General features: G+C 41.5%; 1 protein-coding gene across 1 annotated transcript in view; it reads left to right on the top strand.

Annotated features, from left to right (window-relative positions):
• Positions 1-12,729, top strand: part of DPY19L3 (dpy-19 like 3 (C. elegans)) — an 85,700-nt gene extending 72,971 nt beyond the window's left edge. Inside the window, exons 16-18 of the mRNA XM_008069415.2 lie at positions 5,017-5,149; positions 8,590-8,748; positions 9,923-12,729. Coding sequence (XP_008067606.2) covers positions 5,017-5,149; positions 8,590-8,748; positions 9,923-10,084 — 454 coding nt within the window. The 3' untranslated portion in view covers positions 10,085-12,729. The remainder of the gene's footprint in view (positions 1-5,016; positions 5,150-8,589; positions 8,749-9,922) is intronic.
• Positions 12,730-21,829: the final 9,100 nt, after the last annotated feature.

Raw genomic sequence — 21,829 nt, 5'->3', positions numbered from 1 at the left:
CTAGTTCCAGCTACTCGGAAGGCTGAGGCGGAAGGATCGCCGGAGCCAGCCAGTCGAGGCTGCGGTGGCCGGGAGCGGCCACTGCACTCCAATCTGGGCGACCGAGTGAGACTCCAACTCAAAAAAAAAAAAAGTATAAAACCAAGAATAGTAGAGATGAAATTGCTGGTTTTTTACAAGGACATTTTATTGTGGAAGACCGTTTTGTTGCAATCAGGCCCCAGGATGTGGCAGCCCCAGCCGCCTTGCATGTGAGAGCTAGGAGGCCAGCTCGCCCGTGCCTGTGTCTGTTCACCTGGCTGCCTGCTCTCCCTGTCAGACCGAAGTGATGCACGCCTCGTTTTGTAGCAGATTTAAATGTATATGTTCATATTTACCACTCTTTGCTGACAATGTTTCCTGGATACGAAGATTAAAAACCTGTGTTTTTTGTTTTGGTTGGGTTTTGGGGGGTTTTTTTCCTTTTGCCTTCTGGTATCTCTTTCAGCAAAAACCAGGTGGTACTTTTATAGGTTTTATATGTGATTAGAAAACACATTCATTTCAGCAAGGCCAAACGCAGCAGCAATCTGTGGCTTATACCTCGTTCCTTTGTGTCCTTGAATGCTTCATTTTTCATTCCTGAAAGAATGTCTTTTGACATTTTGCCATTAAGATAGACAGATCTATAGATTTGAATATTTTGAGGTATGACATTTTAACTACTTGGCCTTAGGAGGTTTTCACTGGAAATAGTCTCTTTCCAGTAATGAAGCCTGTATGTGCAGTATTTTCTCATTGGGACAGGAAAAATGTACCAAAATTCTTTCATATTTAATCAAAATAAAGAGTTACTTAAGTGTATTTTAAATATGATGTCGGCTAAGTTCAGACCTTAAATGCCTGTAAACCCCTTTTATATTGAATGAATCATTTTCTAGTATTTGCATAATTCCATAAATTTCTAAAGTGTAGATAAAGCAAATGTCCTCACATTCTATTATAATGCTCAGTTTACCCGTTAGTTCAACAGTTATTAACTTGTTGAAACTTAGAGTTTCAAAAATAAATGAGATTATTTGTTCAAAATGCCATCAGGTCTTCCTGGAATGACATTAAAATTATATAATGTAAATCCGTTTGACCTGTGAATCCTTGTCATTATTTAGTGACATTTCTTACAGAACAAATTGTTTGCGGGTTGGGCAGGCTGCTATGGAGCTTGGCAGAGAGCTATAAAAACAAATTATCCTTTCATTTTATACATCATTTGTTCAAACATCTGTAAAAATTGCTTTGTTTTTCTGTAATAGAGAAGTGTCATTCAGTGGTTAAAAGCACGTTAGCTATTTTAGATACAGACCACAGACTGTATCAGGCAGAAAGTGTCTGTGAAGGAGGAGTGCCCAGCGTTGTATCTGTTACTTTGTCTTAAGGACAAAGAATTCCCTCTCCCTTTGCCTGCTAAATTTACCACAGAAGATATAAAATACAATGAATATAGGTCTTTTTAAAGTTTAGAAGATGTATGATTGTTTGTTTCTCATTTGGTTCCATTTCGCTTGCTGCTTGTACTTTAGCATTTGCTGTACTGGTACAGTTAGGTATTTAAAGTAACAGTGATATGTCCCAGATTTACCATGGAGCTAGCATATAAAACCAGGTCAAACAGCATGGAATAAATAAACATCTTCCCTACTGTCCCCAGAAGTCAATATTTCTCAAGTTAGTGTTATTTTGAATGTACTTTATAGGCATTAGGATGCTTGTATTTTATTACTTTAAAATAAAACCAGAGAGCGTCAACAATCCAAAGGACTGTTGCTCTCACAGTTTCAACAGATTGTATTGCTTTTCAACTTTCTGACTTTTTGCTAATAAGGCCAAACATTAAGACGTTTACAGTGTAATGAGCTTTACTCCTCCCCACCCCACTCCAGTTTCTCTAAGCAGTCCTTGTTCTGCCTGGTGATTGCTCCAATGCTGGGGGCCACACCTGCCGGGGGCCACACCTGCCAGGGGCCAGGGGAAGGGAGCCATTCAAGTGCTCTTAGAGCACACTGAGGAGAGAGCATCCTGAGAGAAGGACGTGTCTCATTTTCAGCCTAGCTAAAGGCCTGCAGTAAGCATTTGTGAATACCTAATGATTATAGTACTGGTTTATTGAGAAGTACTTGGCTGTAATGGAACTGAGCCTAGCTCTGTTAACTAGTAAACTTGTTGAAGACAGGCTGTCATATCATGTTTGCCAGCCTGGCATATAGTAAGTCCTCGATAATATATTTCTTTCTTTCTTTCTTTCTTGTTTTTGAGTCTTACTCTGTTGACCATGTTGATATACCATGGCACCATCATGGCTCACCACAGCCTCCATCTCCTGGACTCAGGCAATCCTTCTGCCTCAGCCTCCCAAAGTAACTGGGACTAGGGACTTACAGGTGCATGCCACCACACCCAACTAATTTTTGTATTTTTTGTAGAAACAAGGTCTCACTATGTTGCCCAGGCTGGACTTGAACTCCTGGTCTCAAGCAATCCTACCACTTTGACCTTCCAAAGTGCAGGAATTATAGGCATGAGCCACCATTCCTGGCCAGTAATATTTTTTGAATAACTTTATAACTCCCTAGAGAGCACTTCAGGACTTTTGACATTTAAACCTTTGTGACTTCTGTAATTCAGTGAAGCATTATGATTATAGTCCAGGAAGTAGGCTGAAACTTTGATTCTTAGCTGTGAATAGATAACAAGGTCCATCATCTGCCTCTGCCATAATTATAAAATGCACACTATAAACACCTTCTTGGTACTGATTCCTATTATACATTCAAAGCACTGATGCTGAGACAGTCTTGTGATCTGAATGGATGTTGTAAGCTCAGCTGCTGAATTTGTCTTTTAGTAGAAAGACCAGCTTGGCACTCTTTAGGCAGTAAGACTGTACAAACCAAGATTGTTCACCTCCTGTTAGCGCTCGCCTCTACCCGTGCTCTGCCAGGCATGGAAACCAGACTTATTTTCTTTCTGCATTCTGAATCTGACTGATTGAGAGGACCCAAAGACAGCCAGTTTGGGCACTGATATGTGATGTTACTGTGGCGTTTATTGCAGTGGAAGGGCTTATGCCAGTGGAGAATATACAAAAGGAAAGAAGACTGTCTTAGAAAAACGATGACACGTTCTATAATATTTGTTCATATTTATTTTCTTTGGAAGCTATAGTATACTATAAATGAGGGAGCACAGTGTGCAGGGCCCAGAATGAATATCTAATATGAATAAGTATTAACTGAATTAAACTGAATTTCAGTAAAACATTTCATTAGGAAATTCTGTACACCTTCACGTGCTTGCACTTAAACCCTCCTTTTCCTCTGGCCACATGGGACAAATGTCAGAGATTTCCTGTAAATTGTTGGCAGAGGGGAAGGAGCAAGCACCTATTTGTTCTTGTGTTCCTGGGTCTGATTGTCAGAACGATGACAGCCTATCACGTACAGCCAAGCTCATGCAAAACTTTTTTCTGTTGGAACCCACATTCTAGACTCTGGCAAGAGCGAGGGAAGATGCAGATTATGTGTCATGCCTTGTACGCTCATTGGAATTCCATTCACTTTTTTCTCTCACTTAAGATAGTTTATTGGACTGTGAGTGGATGAGAGTGTCATTGTTAGAAAATCTTGAATTTTTCAAAAGCAAATTATTTGTAAATGTCACAGCTTGAATTGTAGAATGTCTTGCTTTAGCCATCCAAAAGGCCTTTGTTGGATGACTTTCATGCTGCAGTCTTAGCACTAAGTTGGAATACATAAAACATCCTGGTGAGATATATGAATCATATTGAATAAGATGAGGCTTCTCTTAGAAACCTCAGCACCAGAGCAAGTTGCGTGGCCTGCTCTCCAAAACCATTAAGGAGAACAGCCTGCTATAGCTTTTTTTGCAGAAGATGTTGAATTTTAATGATTTCAAATAAACTTCCTAAAACTCCCTCATTTTAGCTCAGTCCAGCATGCATAGACTTCTCTTGCTTAACCTTATCCAAGAAGGATAGTATCTTGCAGTATTCCTAGTGGGCATCTTTAAGAAATTTTGCCTTGGGGAGAATTTCTAGAAGGATTGTTGTGGGTTCCACAATAAAATAATACCTCCTTGGTTTGCAAATGACTCGAGTTTCCAAAACATAGAAGAAAATTAAATCAACTACTATGATTCTTCTTCCCCCCCGCCCCAAGGTACAGATGGTAAAAGGAAAATATTTTTACCATATTCTAGGGATCTTTCCTTGGTCTTCAATCACTGCCCCTCACACCATACTAGGAAACAGAGACTCATAGCTTGGTGGCAATTGGAAGGTGAGGGTATCTGACATTAGTGTGCCCCATTCCCTAAGATGCCTATAATTCTTCATAGTCAGGTCTAAAGACGAGGAATTGCACATTCCCATATTGAGTAATAAGATATTTACTGTTTCAAAATCTTCTCTCCATGTTCTTTTGTTTTTATTGTTTTTCATAAATGTAATTTATAGTAGTGTATGTGATTTTTTTTTTTTCTTGTTTTAAACAAATACCCTTGGAATTGACTCATGATCACCTGAAGTTTCTAGCTTGATAATTTATATTGTACTCTAGGTAACCCTTTAGTTAGTTAAGTTTAATATGGAAAGCAGTGGAATCCTTTTGAGTTATTTTGTTAGAATCTGCCCCTCAGAAACAATAGCAAGAGAACTGTGGATTTTAGCCTAGAATACAGGCTCAGGAGTTACCTGCCTCTTACATTTATTTTTAAAGTAAACCCATCAAAACAGTAAGAAGCTTTCTAACCATTATACTAGTGAACAGCCAAAAAACAACTTCAAAAAGTTTATGTAAAATTGTTGAGTACAAATCAAAACCCAAGCAACCTCCTAGTTTTTTCCCCTAGCTCTTAACACTTTCTAACATAGATGGGTAATTCTGAGTATAATATTGTCTTCTTTGTTATCTTTGAGGAAATCTTAGCCGTGGGGTTAATTCAGACTCTAAAATCTTTTAGCTCTAACACTCCAAGAAAGGCCGTGTTTGCTGGAAGCATGCAGTTGCTGGCGGGAGTCAAGCTGTGCACAGGAAGGACCCTAACCAACCACCCGCACTATGAAGACAACAGCCTGAGGGAGCGAACCAAAGCGGTGAGGGCCTGTCTGTGCCTGTGTTCGCCTTGTAGGGACCGGCTGTGCGCTGGATTTCCCTCTGCTGGGTAAAGACGGGGCTTATTGCTGCACACCCCCAGCTTGTCGTGTAGGAGGGGAAATCAGAACTGAAGTGCACAAGGCTTGTGGGCTCCTGATTTGGACTTCAGCCTACCCCCACCCACGGAGGGCATGTGGTTAAGCCACACGGTCTTCTCAGAGGAATAGTTGGGGAGATGCACGCCTTGATATGTACAGAGAGTGTTTGAGAACAAAGCCCTTGGAACTTTTGAACTGGGGAGTGGAAGGAAAAGTTGTTGAGGCCTGCTGGCCACTTTCTTTTTTTTCCCCCTTCCTCCCACCCCACTCACTGGCCACATTTTTAATGGACGGTTTGTTATGTGTGGTGGTTTTGTTTTTTTAAACAAGTAGTATAGCCATACAGTTCAACATGCAGAACATACTAAAGGAAATAGAAGCTGCCTTCCAGCTACTAGTTCCCCTCCCAGGAGGCAAGTAATTTTACCAGTTTTTGGAGTGTTCTTTCCATAGGTATTTTATGCATATACAAATGTATTAGGGATGCCCACAAATGTATATACATTTTAAGAGCTGTTAAGAGATGTTCACCATAATCAGAAGTGTTTGGACACCTATAGTAACCACTTTGAACACCTCTTGTAATTGCAGAAGTCAAACATGACTTCGTTCATCTTTTGTATTGGTATATATTGAGTATTATAATTTTAATACAGTTTTTCCTTTCTTAATATGTATGTACATTTTTTTGGCATCCTCTGTGGATGCCAAAAAAATGTACCTATATATCCATATTTCTTCTTTTTTTACAAAAGAAGTAGCAATCTACACCTCGCTATTTTGGCACTTGTGTATTTTGGAGATCATTCTGTGTCAATATATTAGTAGTTTCTTGTTAATTTTAAAGCGGCTTAATATTTTATGTGGATTTAGCATGTTTTATTCAGCTATTTTGACAGTTTTCCGGTCTTCTGCAGTTATATAATCAGTGCTCTAAATAAATGTGCATATACCTTACTCTTCACAGGTGCCGTATATGAGGAGGGACTCAGGAAAACCGGATTTGTCTTGTGGAGGGTGGGCCCCTTGTAGTACCGGTTTCTCCGACTAGATCAGTGCTCTGGGAACTCATCAGAGTTGTGAGAGGCTGCATTCAGCTTCAGTGAATTTTTGTTTTCGGAGGTTCAGTGCAGTTGCCCATCTCATGAAGGATGATTTACGAGTGCCCCTGCCCACACCACACTGAGTTTCAGCAGCTTTTGACCAGAAAGGCATCCCTCCTGTGCGCTACCCTTCCTGTTCTCTCGGTCTTGGCCCCGGTGACTTTGTTACCCCGAAGGAAGAAAGACTTCAGTGAAGTGTTTTGCAGATGTCAAAGAGGTGAAACAAAAAGTGATAGAAGCATGAAAAGGCAGCGCAGCTGACAGGTTCAGAAACTGTTGAGCCGTGGAGAAAGCATCTCAAGGTGTGTTGCAGTAAGCAGAGTACTTTGAAAGTGACAAGTTTAAACATGTAGGAATAAATACACCGTTTTTTATCAATAAATTCTAGGTGTTTGGGGTCCCCCCTCATATATCTGTACATCAGATTTTTAGATATGGAGTTGCTGGGTCAAAGGGTGTTGGCATTTGTAAACTAGAGCCATGTTATCACTTCTGCACAGGTTATATCGACTTACATTGAAGTCAGCAATGTAGGGGATGCCTGTTTCCCTTAGTTCTCACCAACAAAGTTTCAAACTTTTTAATCTTCCGTGCTAGTCACTTCTTAATGTCGGCAGTTGAAAAGCTGTTGAAAGCCGGGCTTGGTGGCTCAGCCTGTAATCCCGCGTCTTTGGGAGGCTGAGGTGAGTGGATTGCCTGAGCCCGTGGGTTCGAGACCCGCCTGGGCAACTTGGCGAGACCTCATCTCTACAATACATAAAAAACTAGCCGGGCGTGGTAGCGCACGCCTGTAGTTCCAGCTACTCGGAAGGCTGAGGTGGAAGGATTGCCTGTGCCCAGCAGGCGAGGCTACAGTGGCCAGAAACGGCCACTGCACTCCAGTCTGGGTGACAGAGTGAGACTCCAACTCAAAAAAAAAAAAAAAGAAAACAATCTGAGTTTAGACTCCTGCTAAAATGGGAATTTTCATTCGACCCGAGTGCTTTGGAGAGTTCCCAGTTAACTTGACGGAGTAGGGAGTACCCGGCACTCCAGACAGAGGTTCAGTCAGGAGCTGGTCTGGACTGCGTGGCCTGGAGGAAAGAGGTACCACGTGGGTGAGAAGTCCTCTGCCCCACCCTCTCCAAGATCTAGTCCCTGTCTAGATACTAAGAGTTATGCTCCTTGCAATGCCCTTAGCCTGAGGCCTTGTGCAGGACTAGAGGATAACCTCACAGTTTTCACAGCAGAAGCAGCTCACCTCCCCACCAACCCACCCGTCTGTGTGGACACACTAAATCAGGCCCTCACACCCAAACCCTTTCGCCACAAACCTGTCCTTAGAAAGCAGGAGGAACAGGGGAGCCGGTGTCTCTCTTCGGGAGCACACGCGCGCACACACACACACACACACACACACACACACACACACACACACACACAACTGTCCACACACACACACACAACTGTCCACACAACTTTTTCTCATTGCAGAGTCCCAGAATATAGGACACTCTAACAGTCTGTGGCTGTTTTCCTCGGGGGTGTGGCCTGTGATGGGTGTGAAGGGGCAGCTCCTGGTGCCCTGTTGGTACCTACTGCAAGGTGCTCTTGCTCGGGGGGGAAGGATGAGAGGCAGAGAAGTGGTGGGTCTCCCACTGCCCAGGCTGGAGGTGGCAAAGCAGCAGTGAAGCCACAGGTGTATGGTCTGGGACCCGGAGGCTCTGGGGGCCTTTTCTCTACCTGACATTCTCAGAAGTGGGGTCTCCCCCTTCTTAGTCCATGTGTTCCCCAAATTCTGCCATCACCCCTAATGGGCCATTTTAGTCTGGAGGTCCCCTTAGCAAAGGAATCCCTGTCTTATTTACTCAGCCTGTCTTATTTGCCTTGGGGAAGCATTCTTAGAATTCTCAACTGATGGATATATTCGTAGCGTAGCTCAGAATAATACATTTGAAATCCAGATGTATTTGGTGTCAAAATTCAAGTGTGTTCAGCATGACTCATGTTCCCTCTTCCCACAGCTAAATAATTGCAGTATTCCTTTGGAAATTTTCTGTACACACTCAGGCCAGCAGATGAGTGAGTCCAACAGTGGCCTGGACAGGGCAAGGAAGAACCTGGGTGTCCAGGTCTGAGGTTCCTGTGATCCTTAGGTTCCTCCCAGATCACCCATGGGCGGCTATATCATATTCCTCAGTTAGTTCCTTGGCAGTTGAGTGGCATTTTGCTCTATTCCATGTTTATCTCCTTTTGAAGGTTTATCAGATATATGCAAAGAAGTCTCCAGAGGAGGTGCATGCCCTCCTGAGATCCTTCGGCACCGACTATGTCGTCTTGGAAGACAGCATCTGCTACGAGCGAAGGCACCACCGGGGCTGCCGGCTCCGGGACCTGCTGGACGTCGCCAATGGGCATGTGAGCGTGTTACCTCACCATGTGCGGGAGTCTGGGGGGGGCTCCATTTGCATTCTGAGAATGGAAATCTTTGTCTACTTTATTTCAAACTAAAGTATTCACTTTTCTCTTGCTTCCTGAAAAACCCCTTTAAAGAAGCACGTTGGTGACTGCCACCAGGGCTGGGCAAGGCGGGGGGGGAGTTCTGGGTCCCCAATTTCACATCAAGCAGAGCAGCTCTGCGTTTGGCTAGTTTGTGTGGCGGGGCTTTGCATTAAATGTGTCTTTTAACGATTTTGTGGATTTAAAAAAACCTCAGTGCTCAAAACCGCTGCTCTTGAGCTTCATATTGGCCCACCTCCGAGTGGCTGGAGCAGAGGGCCCTTCCCTGTCCAGCCTCAATAGAGAGATCTGTTTGCTCCTCCCACCCTCGCGGGGCATCCTGTGTCCACTGGCACACTTCCACAGAGATGATTTTCTGTGTCCACGCTTGTGCTCCAGAGCCAAAGACCAGCATGCCATTGCTCCTTTCTCCCATCTGAGGAAAATGTTCTTGGAGCTATGCCAGGTCTCAGTAGCGCAAACAGGATTTTCACCCATTATAGGTGTGATGGATGCTGTAGCAAATGATGTAAATGCTGATAGATATTTGAAAACAAGTGGGAAAAATTGACAAATTGAAGCTATGTCTGAAAAACAAAAAACTTAACTGTAGGGAATTTGAGATTCAGATATTTATTCAAGGAGTATAGATAGCAGTCTATAACTATCTTGGATTCAGAGACGATACAGACCAAAGACATGCATTTAGATTTTGCTTTGAGTATAACTTTTTCTGACTAGGCCATCTGGTGGAGAACTTGCTCTGGTCATAGTAGTTCTTTGTATTTCATTTTTGTGAGAAAGATAATACAATACATCCTTAAGAACAAGGAGATCCGAATTCTGGTTTTGGCTGGGCCATTAATGGTGATCATTGTGAGATGCTGGACTCTCCTCCTCAGCCTTAGTTTCTGCTTCTGAAGAGGGAAAGGAATGGACCAGATGATCTCCAAGTAGCATTGACATTGACATAATATTATTTAATTTCACCAACATATTATTCTTAAAGAAACCCAATATTTCTTCCTGCTTAGTTGTCTTTTATAAATATGATTTTACTTTCAAATTGTATTTGGGTTTGTTTTGGTTTTAGATGATGGATGGCCCAGGAGAGAATGATCCAGATTTGAAACCTGCAGACCACCCTCGCTTCTGTGAAGAGATTAAAAGAAACCTGCCTCCCTACATGGTCCACTTCACTAGAGTGTTTCAGAACAAAACATTCCACGTTTACAAGCTATCCAGAAACAAGTAACAATGATTTCTGTCCAATCTCTATTTTTGATACAGTGAAACTGCATCATAATGAAACTCAGTAGATAAAGTTTCCTATGTAAGTAGGTAGCCAGTACCTCAAAGCTGTGATATGAGTAAGTTCTAAAGATGTTTACACCAGTGTTACCTGAAAGTATCTTCTTTGATACTTTGAAAGTATCTTCTACAAGCTTAAGTCTCTTTTGTCTTGTCCATCAATGTTCTTTAACCTAAATGTTCACAGCTTTCTAAAAGTGACCTAGAATTTTGTTGTTGGGAGAATAATATGCATTCCATAGGTAGCCTGGACAGGCATGTATCATGTTGGAAGGTGTTCAGGATTCGAAACACTGCTAATTTTCAGGTGACTTAAGATAGCTGTGGTTGATTCAAATTGAGAGGACATTAAGTTATTCAATATGGGATTTCACTAGTGAAAAACATTTGGTGGTTTTTTAAAGAGCTCATGTTTGTCCTGTTTCACCTTAAAATTTTATAGTATTTTTCCAATTATGCTTTTAACATTAACAAAAAAATCATGTTAGGTCTTTGTATGTATCAAATGTTTTGTTACACTCTGTCTGGAATAGAATGTGTACCAGTCAGTAGTATGTGTCTTGTATTAAGTGTGTGTGTGTGTGTGTGTGTTTTAATACTGGGCACAGAAAAATGTTACAAATTCCATATTGTAAGTCCTTAGAGGGGCAGAAATGTATGTAGTCCAGTAGAATTTGTTACTGTTTAGTGTTATTATTTTAAAATCTACTGATACTCTGTAATCTCTCCTGCAAGTAAAATGGTTTTGCTTTATTTCTTACTCATTTCAATTTACTGGGTTTGCAAAATTTTGTAAACTTTTTGTGTTTTTAGCCTTTGTATTTTTTACAGCCTAGAATCTTGCAAAGTCTGAATATTTTTAAAATGTTATATCTTAATTAGTTCACTAATATAATATTTTTAGCAGACAGCATTTTCATACCAGGTTTGACTTGTGGTCTCCAATCTTACTGTGAGGGTCCTGGTAACATTCTTCTTTTCCTTACTAAAAGATAACAAGTGCCTCTAAGTCATGCTTATTTGTAAACAACAAAGAGGATTATACGTACCGGCTCAAAAATTTTTGATAATTGCTTTTATAATTAATTTCTAATGATAGGGACATGTAAAAGTTGCAGATAAAAGCATATTGTGCATTTAATTAAATCAAGATGGCTAATGAAATTAACTTTCTCTCCTGCTCTTGCCAGTTGGAAATAATTTAAACGTTTCTCCTTGCAGTTGTATTGAAATAAATTACCATAGGCATCAAGATGGATACACCACATTCTCAAATGACTTTATACTCAGTTACTACTTATTAAGCAGCATTCAAACAAATTTTTACAATGTCATGTTGGACATTAAGAATACCCAGCTTTTATCAGAACTTTTTAAATAAAAGATTGACATCTCTAGGTTATTAAATTATGCAACTGAAACTCCTGAATTATATCTTTCCTGAATCCCTTAATAAGGTTGGAGACTACTGCAGTTTAGGATAATACAATAATAAAACATTTTAATCAGTACTAAAACTTTAATTAAGCCAGTAATGATGCATGCCTGTTGTAGCTGACAGCATGGGTCAGTACATCCTTCAGCGAGTGCCTTACTCTAATTGAAACCAAGCACATGTAAGGTACAACATGTTAAATTATGTGGTTTTGTTTTTATAATTCTCTGTTACCTCTTCAGATACATTTAAACTTATGTTAAATATTCCTGTATGTATGAGTCTAAGCATTTGGGCATTTGGAGTCTCAGTATACAAGAAATATATACTTAAACTTTTATGCTTATCATCACTGTGATGATGGCATACAGTAATTTTTTTTCATGGTTTAGGTACCGTTGTTGCCAAAACATTTAGTGTTCAGTCTTTAGTGAAAAATATAAAGTGCCAAAAAAATCTTGCAAGACAAAAATCCATACATACACTCTTTCCAAGACACTGTGACCATTTACGGTAGAAGTTTTAATTTCCTGACGACCAAATCTCTCAACAGAGCATATTAAATATTTATAGCACTCGTCAGTATTCTCTTACATGACCTTCTCATTGGAGTACATAGGAGAAAAAGAGGAAGAGCATCTGACTTCAGGCTCTGGTTTCCAGCCTCTTTACTGAGCCAAAGCAAGAGACCTGTGGCCTGTGCTAGCCACCACTCAGACCTTGGTGGCTGTGTCAATACTTGGTGATAGCCTCAAATAATGACTCTGATATTTATTGATAGAAAAACCACTTGAGTTTCCCTGTGAGCTAGCAGTCAGATGGCTCTCTAAATACAGGAGAAGTACTCTTAACTGACTCTGCTTCTGTGACTTCCCAGACCCCAGAGGCTTGTCTTCCGTAGGTTGCCAGTCCCACCCTAGCCAGGAGGCTGCTCTCTGGTTCCTCTGCACTCTCCTTCCCTCCCTTGAGCTGTATGCCCGTCCCAGAATTCTCCATGCAAGTTCTCCTTCCTATTCTAAGTATACAACTCAACTGCTTACATCAACATAGGAAACATGGATGTAAAAGGAGAGTCATTACTGGAAAAATTAAATTGAATGCTTTGGTAAGAAGTGATCATTGTTGAGTTGCTGTTAAAAGTTGCTTTTAAATTAGGTTTGGCTGGGAAAAGTATAAAATATCGGGGAAAATATAAAAATCAAGAAAATTTCCGAGCTGAGATTACTTCTTAGTTTATTTAAGTATTCATTCCACCTTTAAAAAATCTAAACCCATAGGAAGATATTAAAATGTACCCAGACCAAGCTCAGTGGCTCAGCCTGTAATCCCAGCACTCTGGGAGGCTGAGGCCTAAGCCCACAGGTTCGAGACCCACCTGGGTAACTTGGCGAGACCTCGTCTCTACAATAAATCAAAAATTATCCAGGCGGGGTAGCATGCACCTGTAGTTCCGGCTCCTTGGAAAACTGAGGCGGAAGATTGCAGGAGCCCAGCAGGTCAAGGCTGTGTGGCCGGGAGCGTGCCACTGCCCTCCAGCTTGAGTGAGACTCCAACTCAAAAAGTAAACGATAAATGTACCCAAACCATGTTATTGATATGATTTATGCAAGCAGTAGAACTGCAACTATCGGACCGTCATGTCAAAAGATGAGCAAGTGCACATACACGTCTTCAGGTCTGATCCCCTACTTCGGTGTATTTCCTTCACTCAGTGACCAATTACTGATACTGATCACAGTCATTACTAGTGATTCTACTTTAGTGAAAGGTTCCAACCACTTTTATTACAGGCCTTTAAAAAACAGGAATCCTCCCTGTGTACAGACAGACAGCTGGTCATAAATTCTGAAAAGAGGAATTCATTTCAGTTATATTAGCCAGGAGCATAATTAGGTGTTACCTAATTCATTTGTTTTCCTCTTAAAAATGATTTTCTTGACCTTTGTGAGATCAACAAGAATGTGTATGTGTATATGTTTTGGGTGGGTACTGCCAGGTGGTAAAGGCATATTTCATCTGGCCTGCCTCTTTATTTGACAGTTAACTAAAAATAAAAATGTTTATTCTGATTCCACACTAACTTTGTCCAAGAATTAAAAATTTTAGCTTATCTTGGGCCAAAACCTACCTAAATTAATATAGTCATATGCTGTTTTTGAAGTTTAATACAAACTTTGGAATCGATGGCAAAGTAGTAAAATGTTCTCAGATCATGTATCTTGGTTAATATGCTCCCAAATGCTTTATACATGGCAACCTTTGGCCTGAGAAAGTGTTTGTCTGTTCATGGAAAAAAGTTTTTAAGATGAGAGAGTGGCTTACTTTCCTGTGGCAATTGATTTTCTGTTTTTAACATCCTATAGGTAAAATCTTACAAAGAGCTTTTATAATTTGTTGTACTGAATTGTATGGAGATTGTATACTAAGTAAAGCTCTTTTAAATTACACAAGATATGTTTTGCATTTCTTTGAAGGTCAAAGGCCAGGGAACCTGCTTATTGAAGTGTGTTAAATATTTGCTAAATAGAGGAAATCGCTAAAGATGGGTCTGTCAAAGTCTTAACTGTGCTTGTTAATGCTGAAGGAGTTTATTTTCTTCACATGGAATTTGGTTTGATAGCTGCCTGTTTCACTTGAATTTCAAAGTTATAGTTGAGATTTATAAACAGAAGACTGCTCTCAGCTGGATTTATCCTTAAAGACATAAATGCTATTTGTTTTAACCTTAAGAACAGTTTCTACTTCTAGATTAAATTCTCAATCTTTGGTAATTTAGGAATGTGAGTCCACATTCTTACTAAGAGTGTGTGAGCTGGGCTCGGTGGCTCAGCCTGTAATCCCACGCTTTGGGAGGCTGAGGTGGGATTTTCTGAGCCCACAGGTTCAAGACCCACCTGGGCAACTTGGCGAGACCTCATCGCTACAATAAATCCAAAAAATTAACCGGGCGTGGTAGCACGCACCTGTAGTTCCGGCTACCTGGAGGGCTGAGGCAGAAGGATCGCCGGCACCCAGCAGGTCAAGGCTGCAGTGGCCATGAGTGTGCCACTGCACTCCAGTCTAGGTGACAGAGTGAGACTCCCGACTCAAAAAAAGAAAAGGAAGAAAGGAATAATGAGGGAGACGAGGAAGAAGGGAGGGAAGACGGATAGCCCTTATGGTAAATGTGAGTGTCCTTTTGTGGAATATTTGTTTCAGTTATACACGTGGCCATTAATGTCATGGGGTACAATATAAAATGTATTTCTTCCTGTGAGTTACAGACAAAGTTTGAAAGCCGTGCCCTTACAGCAGGGAGGACCCTGAGAGGATGACCGGCGGGACTTGTCTCTGTCTTTGTCCTCCAACTCTGCTCGAGTAGAACATTGATAATATTAAAGAACTGTTATAGAAGGACAAACATGGACTTTGCAGCAACTTGGATGGACATAGAGTCTGTCTTCCCCAGTGATCTAGCACAGAAAAGAAGAACTGAGTGCCACATGTTCTCATAAGCGAACCCTGAACACTTACCATAAAACTATAAGAAAGAGTCTGATAATAGCAGGACACTGCCAGGGAGGGAGTGGGGTACAACATCCCTAAGGGTACCCGATCGGAACCAGGTGAAGGGAGGCCCAGAATTTACCCGTACGATGACCACCTGTATACCTAATCCTGAATTGTACCCCACATCTTTAAATTTTTTTTAAGAAAGGTTATTTTGGCCAGACTGGGTGGCTCAGCCTGTAATCGCAGCACTTTGGGAGGCCGAGGTGACTGGATTGCCTGAGCCCGCGGGTTTGAGACCCCCCCAGGCAACTTGGTGAGACCTCATCTCTACAGTAAATCAATAATTAGGCCGGGCTCGGTGGCTCAGCCTGTAATCCCGCGCCTTGGGAGGCTAAGTGAGTGGATTGCCTGAGCCCGCAGGTTCGAGACCCGCCTGGGCAGCGAGACCTCATCTCTACAATAAATCAAAAAAAGTAGCCGGGCATGGTAGCGCGTGCCTGTAGTTCCAGCTACATGGAAAGCTGAGCCGGAAGGATTGCTGGAGCCCAGCAGATCGAGGCTGCGGTGGCCGGGAGCGGCCACTGCACCCAAGTCTGGGCGACAGAGTGAGACTGCAACTCAAAAAATAAAAAATAAAAATTAGCCGAGTACAGTAGCGCACACCTGTAGTACCGGCTACTTGGAAGGCTGAGGCAGGAGATCGCCTGAGCCCAGCAGGTCGAGGTTGCGGTGGCTGTGAGCGTTCCACTGCCTTCCAGTCTGGCTGACAGAGTGAGACTCCCACTCAAAAAAAAAAAGAATGTAAAAAATGGCATAATTCCAGAATCAGGAATGATGAGAAGTTTTATATGAGAATAAAGTATGCAGTTCTGTGACAAAAATAAACAAAACCTGGGGGAAATGTGTGACTTTCTAACAAAACAGAAAATGTCAATATGGCCCCCAAAAGAAGCTGAAAATTTCAGTGGAATAGAACCATAGAAAAGGGTTCAGAGGTTGCAAAGGACATTTGGACATGAAGGGTACTTGGGCCAAAATCTTTCTAACTTTTAAAGGATGGCTCCAAGTTTATTTAACTAGTCTCAGCCATAGAAAACACAGTAAGCCTCAAGTTTGTTTTAGGAAATTTACCAAAATTCAACACAGGTAGTGTAATGATTTTTTTATTACCACATAGCAAATTATCGTAAACTTTGCAGCTTAAAACAACATGCAACACACATTTATTTTCTCAAGGTTTTCTTAGCACAGCTTAACTGGGTCTTTTTGTGTCTCACAAGATTGCAGTCAGGGTGTCAGCTGGGTTACCTTCTCATCTGGTGTTAGGAAAGTTCTTGCAAGTTGGTGACAAAATTCAGTTACTTATGTTTGTAGGGCTGAGGCCATTATCTCCTAGAGGCCACTCTTCTCCATAGACAGTTCACAGCATGACTTTATGCCTCTTTAAGGCCATCAGGAAGCATCTCTCACTTTAGTTCCTTGTTTAAGAGTTTGTACAAACCGGGCTCGGTGGCTCAGCCTGTAATCCCACGCCTTTGGGAGGCTGAAGTGAGTGAATGGCCTGAGCCCGCAGGTTTGAGACCCGCCTGGACAGCGAGACCTCATCTCTACAATAAATCAAAAAATCAGCCAGGCGTGGTAGCGCATGCCTGTAATTCGGGCACTTGGAAGTCTGAGGCGGAAGGATCGTCGGAGCCCAGCAGGTCGAGGCTGCGGTGGCCGGGAGCGGCCCCTTGCACTCCAGTCTGGGCGACAGAGTGAGACTCCAACTCAAAAAAAAAAAGAGTTTGTACTTAATTAAGTCAGACCCATAGACTATAATCTCCATTTTTATTAACTCAAAGTCAACTTATTTGTGACCTGAATTACAATCTGCAAAATCCTTTAACCTTTGCCATATAGCATAATGATCGTGAGAGGAGCACCCATCATATTCACAGGTCCCACCCACACTCAAGGGAAGGGGGCTTTACAGGGCATGTTTATCAGGAAATGGAAATCTTGGGGACCATCTAAGAATTCCTCCTACCACAGACAGTTTAAAAGAATAGGGTATTAGCCGGGCTCGGTGGCTCAGCCTGTAATCCCGCACCTTTGGGAGGCTGAGGTGAGTGGATTGCCTGAGCCCGCGGGTTTGAGACCCGCCTGGGCAGCGAGACCTCATCTCTACAACAAATCAAAAAATCAGCTGGGCGTGGTAGCGCATGCCTGTAATTCCGGCTACTTGGAAGGCTGAGGCGGAAGGATCGCCAGAGCCCAACAGGTGAGGCTGCGGTGGCCGGGAGTGGCCACTGCATTCCAGTCTGGGCGACAGAGTGAGACTCCAACTCCAAAAAAAAAAGAATAGGGTATGGCCATAAGAGTGCTTGGCAACAGCTAACACAGGCCTGTAAACTTTGAAGAAGGGAAACACAAGATGAGTCCCAATTTCACCCTGACTTTCTCTTTTAGAGTCTTTTCTAAACTGTAGCACAGGAAAATGGAGCCCAAGCAGAGGACAGCAGGCTTACTGGAGAAAACACTGGAGTTCATGGCGGCTAAGGTGATTGGGATCTGGCAGAGGTTAGAGGGACAGGGCACTGGAGAGGAGGGACCTGCAAGAAAGAAAACCTGAGAATTTCCACTGGGTCCTTGGTCTGTTCCTAACCTGCACAGGTATATCTTAGCAGAGAACAGTTGGTAAGTGACAGAGAACTGAATGGAGGTTTTAGAGCTTACAAAATGCTGAGCAGACATTGGAATTTGGGCCTAGCAAGGATCCAGTGTGAATCTCCTAGCTATTCAATTGAGACTCTAGAAAGGCTCTACTTCATCCTGAGAGTAGAGGCTATTGTTCAAATTGCCTGCTAGAAGCTAATATAAATCTGCTATGAAGGATAGTGACATTATCCATGACCTCAAGTTATCTCTACAATTTTTATATACACTGTCTAACAATCAAAAATAACGAATTAATTTTTTTTTTGAGTTGGAATCTCACTCCGTCACCCAGACTGGAGTGCAGTGACACGCTCACAGCCACCCCAGTGTTGACCTGCTGGGCTCCAGTGATCCTTCCACCTCAGCCTTCCAAGTAGTCAGAACTACAGGCTGAGCCACCGAGCCCGATGGGATTAATTTTTGAAAGCAAGACTGAATAAAATTGAAATAGAAACAGAGCCACAGATTATCCAATATTGTGGCCTAAAGTATAGACTTTAAATTAACTGCTTGTTATATTTAAGAACTTAAATGGCAAGATGGAGAATTTAGATGAAGAACTAAAAACTGTTTTAAAAGCAAAATGGAAATACTAAAATTGAAAAATGCAATGAATTGCTCGATGTTGAGTTAGACACCATTGAAGAGAGAACTGATCAACTGGACAATAAATTAGAAGAAAATATCCAGATTAAACATGAGGGAGGGGAAAGATGAAAAACAAAGGAAAGAACATGGAACCTATTTTGGAACATTTTGGTTTACCCCATAAGTGTAATTGAAGTTTCACAAAGAGAGGAAAGAGAATAGGCCTCAATTACTTTCAGCATGTTACTTACATTCTTAGCTTTAGTTTCTTCTTTTGTTAATGGAAGTATAATGATAATCTACCTATTGGTTTGTTGGGTAGATTAAATGAGATAATAGTTAAAGCATTAGGCTCAATATCTAACACATGGTAAATACATTAGATGGAGCTGCAGGATTATTCTTACCATCATCAAAATTAGAATGTGTGTGCTGTGTGAAAGGAAAGAAAATTAATTAGAAAGTGAAAGAAAAGTGTAAGTCAGATACTAAAGCACACTTTGTAATTTTGTGCTAACTTCTTGCTGTAGAAAGCATCTTCAAAAGCAAAGCAACTTTAGGAACTGAGAAGATTAACAGAACAGTTTATAAGGAAATCAATTTCTTAGTACTTCCTGAGGTATTTGCAACACAAGAAAAAGTATGTTTGTGTCTACATAAGATTGGGAGAGAGAAAAAAAATAGTTCCATAGACAAAGATCAAGAAAAACTGATTGAGTGAATGTTTTTAGAAGAGACACTCATTGTTGACAGTAAGTGTTAAAATTCTGCTAAGATGCACATGTTCATAAAGCATTGGAAGTGACTGATTGTGTGTGAATCTGCTTAAGAAAGGGAAAGGAGTGAAGGAATGTAATTTCAGGACTAGCACAGTAATTATAACAGCAGTGTGCTAATTAAGGCTCATAAATTTAATGAAACTGTTAGCATTCTCTCTTGCAAGAAAAGGTGGATTCCCACCCCCCCAGGAAATGACACCTGTGAACAATTATGTCTTATTTCTATTATTTACATAAATTGTGTTCATTTAGCACTCACTGCTGTTAATGATTTTTTTTTTAACACCTGATCTCACACTAGATTCATTCTCTGTGACTGAGAAAGTACTTTGGAGATTACTGATAATTAATAGTGTAGTAAAAACAGACAAGACCATTGTTAGGGGACCTGATGTACTGTTATTTTGCTGTTTTTGTGGGCAGCCTTTTTGCTTAATAGAAGAAAATGTTTTGGAATCTTGAGATGCCTGTAGATTATGAAAATTATAAATAGAACCTCCTCTGTGCCATCATGCAACTCAATGATTTCTTCAGTGAGAACTTACTGAGTACCTACTCTATGCCCAAGAGAGAGCTGAGGGTGAGTATGAGGATAGGTTTTTTATATAAACATGGATTAAAAGACCCTATTATTGCCATGAATGAAAATGGTTATGACGGTAACCTCTGAGGGAAAACAAAGATTATACCAGTTAGGAAATTTCACATTGCAAGTTATAGAAAACCTAACCCAAGTTGGCTTAAACCATAAAGGGAAACTTTTTTTTTAGCACATTTAACTGTTTTAAAACAGTGGTCCCCAACGTTTTTGGCATCAGGACCAGCTTCATGGAAGACAGTTTTCCCAGGCACTGGAGTGGGGGGAAATCTGGCCTTAGATTCTCCTGAGGAGTGCAATCTAGATCCCTCCCATGCGCAGTTTGCAGAAGGGTTCATGCAGGCTCCTATGAGAATCTAATGCCACCACTGATGTGACAGAAGGTGGAACACTGCTCACCCACTGCTCACCTCCTGCTGGGCAGTGTGTGGCCGGATTCCTAAAAGGCCATGTACGGTACTGGTCCATGGCCTGGGGTTGGGAACTCCTGTTTTTTTTATGGGTCCAGGAATGTGGATATGCACATTTAAATAGACAGGTAATCAGTTCCTTCATACCAGAGGTTTTTCTCTATCTGTGACTGACCATTCCTTTTTTTAAAAAATTTTTCAATTTTAAATATGTGGGGTACAGTTCAGGGTTAGGTATACAAATGTTCATTATGCAGGTACCCTTGTTGATGAGGTGTGTCCCCCTCTCCCCTGGCAGTTTTCCTCTACTGCCAATTCCACCCCCACCCTCTCCTGGCAGTTCCCATTACTGCCAATCCCTTTCTTAGAGTATTAGAAGTTGTTCAAGGTCCACTTATGAGTGAGAACATGTGATACTCGCTTCTTTATTTCTGTCACAGATCACTCAGCGTTATAGCCTCTAAGTCCATCCAAGTTGCTGTGAAGTTCATAATTTTGTACTTCCTATGGCTGCGTCATACTCCATCGTGTATATGTACCACATTTTTTAAATCCAGTCCTCTTCCAATGGGCAGCACAGTTGGTTCCATGTTTTTGCTATTGTGAATAATACTGCAATGAGCATGCCTGTGCAGGTATCTTTTTCATAGAATGATTTGAGTTCTTCCAGGTATATTCCCAGTGTGGGGATTGTGGGGTCATATGGGAGGTCGATTTTTAGATCTTTTAGGAATCACCACACTGTTTTCCACAGAGGCTGTACTAGTTTACGCTCCCATCAACAGTGTGGAAGTGGGAGCACCTGTGTTATAGGCCTTTCGGTAAGACTTAATCTAATGTCCCAGTGATTAAATTTATTAAATTAATATTTATTGAGACCTGGTGGCCCTGGGAACACACTTTTGTACAAGACAGACAAGTTTCATATTCTCGTTGAGTTTACATTTTAGTGGAGGATACAGACAACAGGGAAGGAAAATATAACAAAATACCAAATGTTTGAAGATAATTAAAGTACGTTGATGAAAGATGCCAAACTGTATAAAATATTCAAGATGGTTTATTCTGAAACAAATGTGAGTGACCTAGGCCTATAGCATCTGTCCCCAGGAGGTCCAGAGAGAATGTGTGCTCTCTGTGGTTGAATTGAAGCTTGGTTATGGACAATTTAGGAAGATAGAAGCTACAAGAAACCATAAAGCAATGCCTGTGAGATTTAAGCTGTCTGGGTACAGGAAGGCGGAACATTTCCAGGGGAAGGAGGGATTCAGGCTACAGGTGGATTCGAAGATTTTCTGACTGGCAATTTGTCAGAGTTACCTAAGGAATTTTGAAAGCAGTAAAGGAAACGCACAACTTGAGGAATAATAAGGGAGCTGAGTTTCGTGATATGTAGATGAAGCTTTATAGGTGGTGGCAGACTTCAGAGAGAGAGCAGATAAGTGTCTTAAAAGGTGCCCAAACTTCCCCAAAGACAACTTTACAGGGTCATAAAATGCTTTGATTTTCATTCTTTACCTATGCCAGAGCCAGGTTGGAAAGTAAATCACATGAAAAGTTAGAAGCCGGGCTCGGTGACTCAGCTTGTAATCCCGCGCCTTTGGGAGACTGAGGTGAGTGGATTGTCTGAGCCCGCAGGCTCGAGACCCGCCTGGGCAGGCGAGACCTCATCTCTACAATAAATCAA

The sequence above is a fragment of the Carlito syrichta genome, unplaced genomic scaffold (assembly GCF_000164805.1).
Source record: "Carlito syrichta isolate Samal-C Ts95f unplaced genomic scaffold, Tarsius_syrichta-2.0.1 Scaffold312007, whole genome shotgun sequence".
NCBI lineage: Eukaryota > Metazoa > Chordata > Mammalia > Primates > Tarsiidae > Carlito > Carlito syrichta.
The sequence above is the reverse complement of the archived record's forward strand: the minus strand, read 5'-3'. Positions and strand labels throughout refer to the sequence as shown.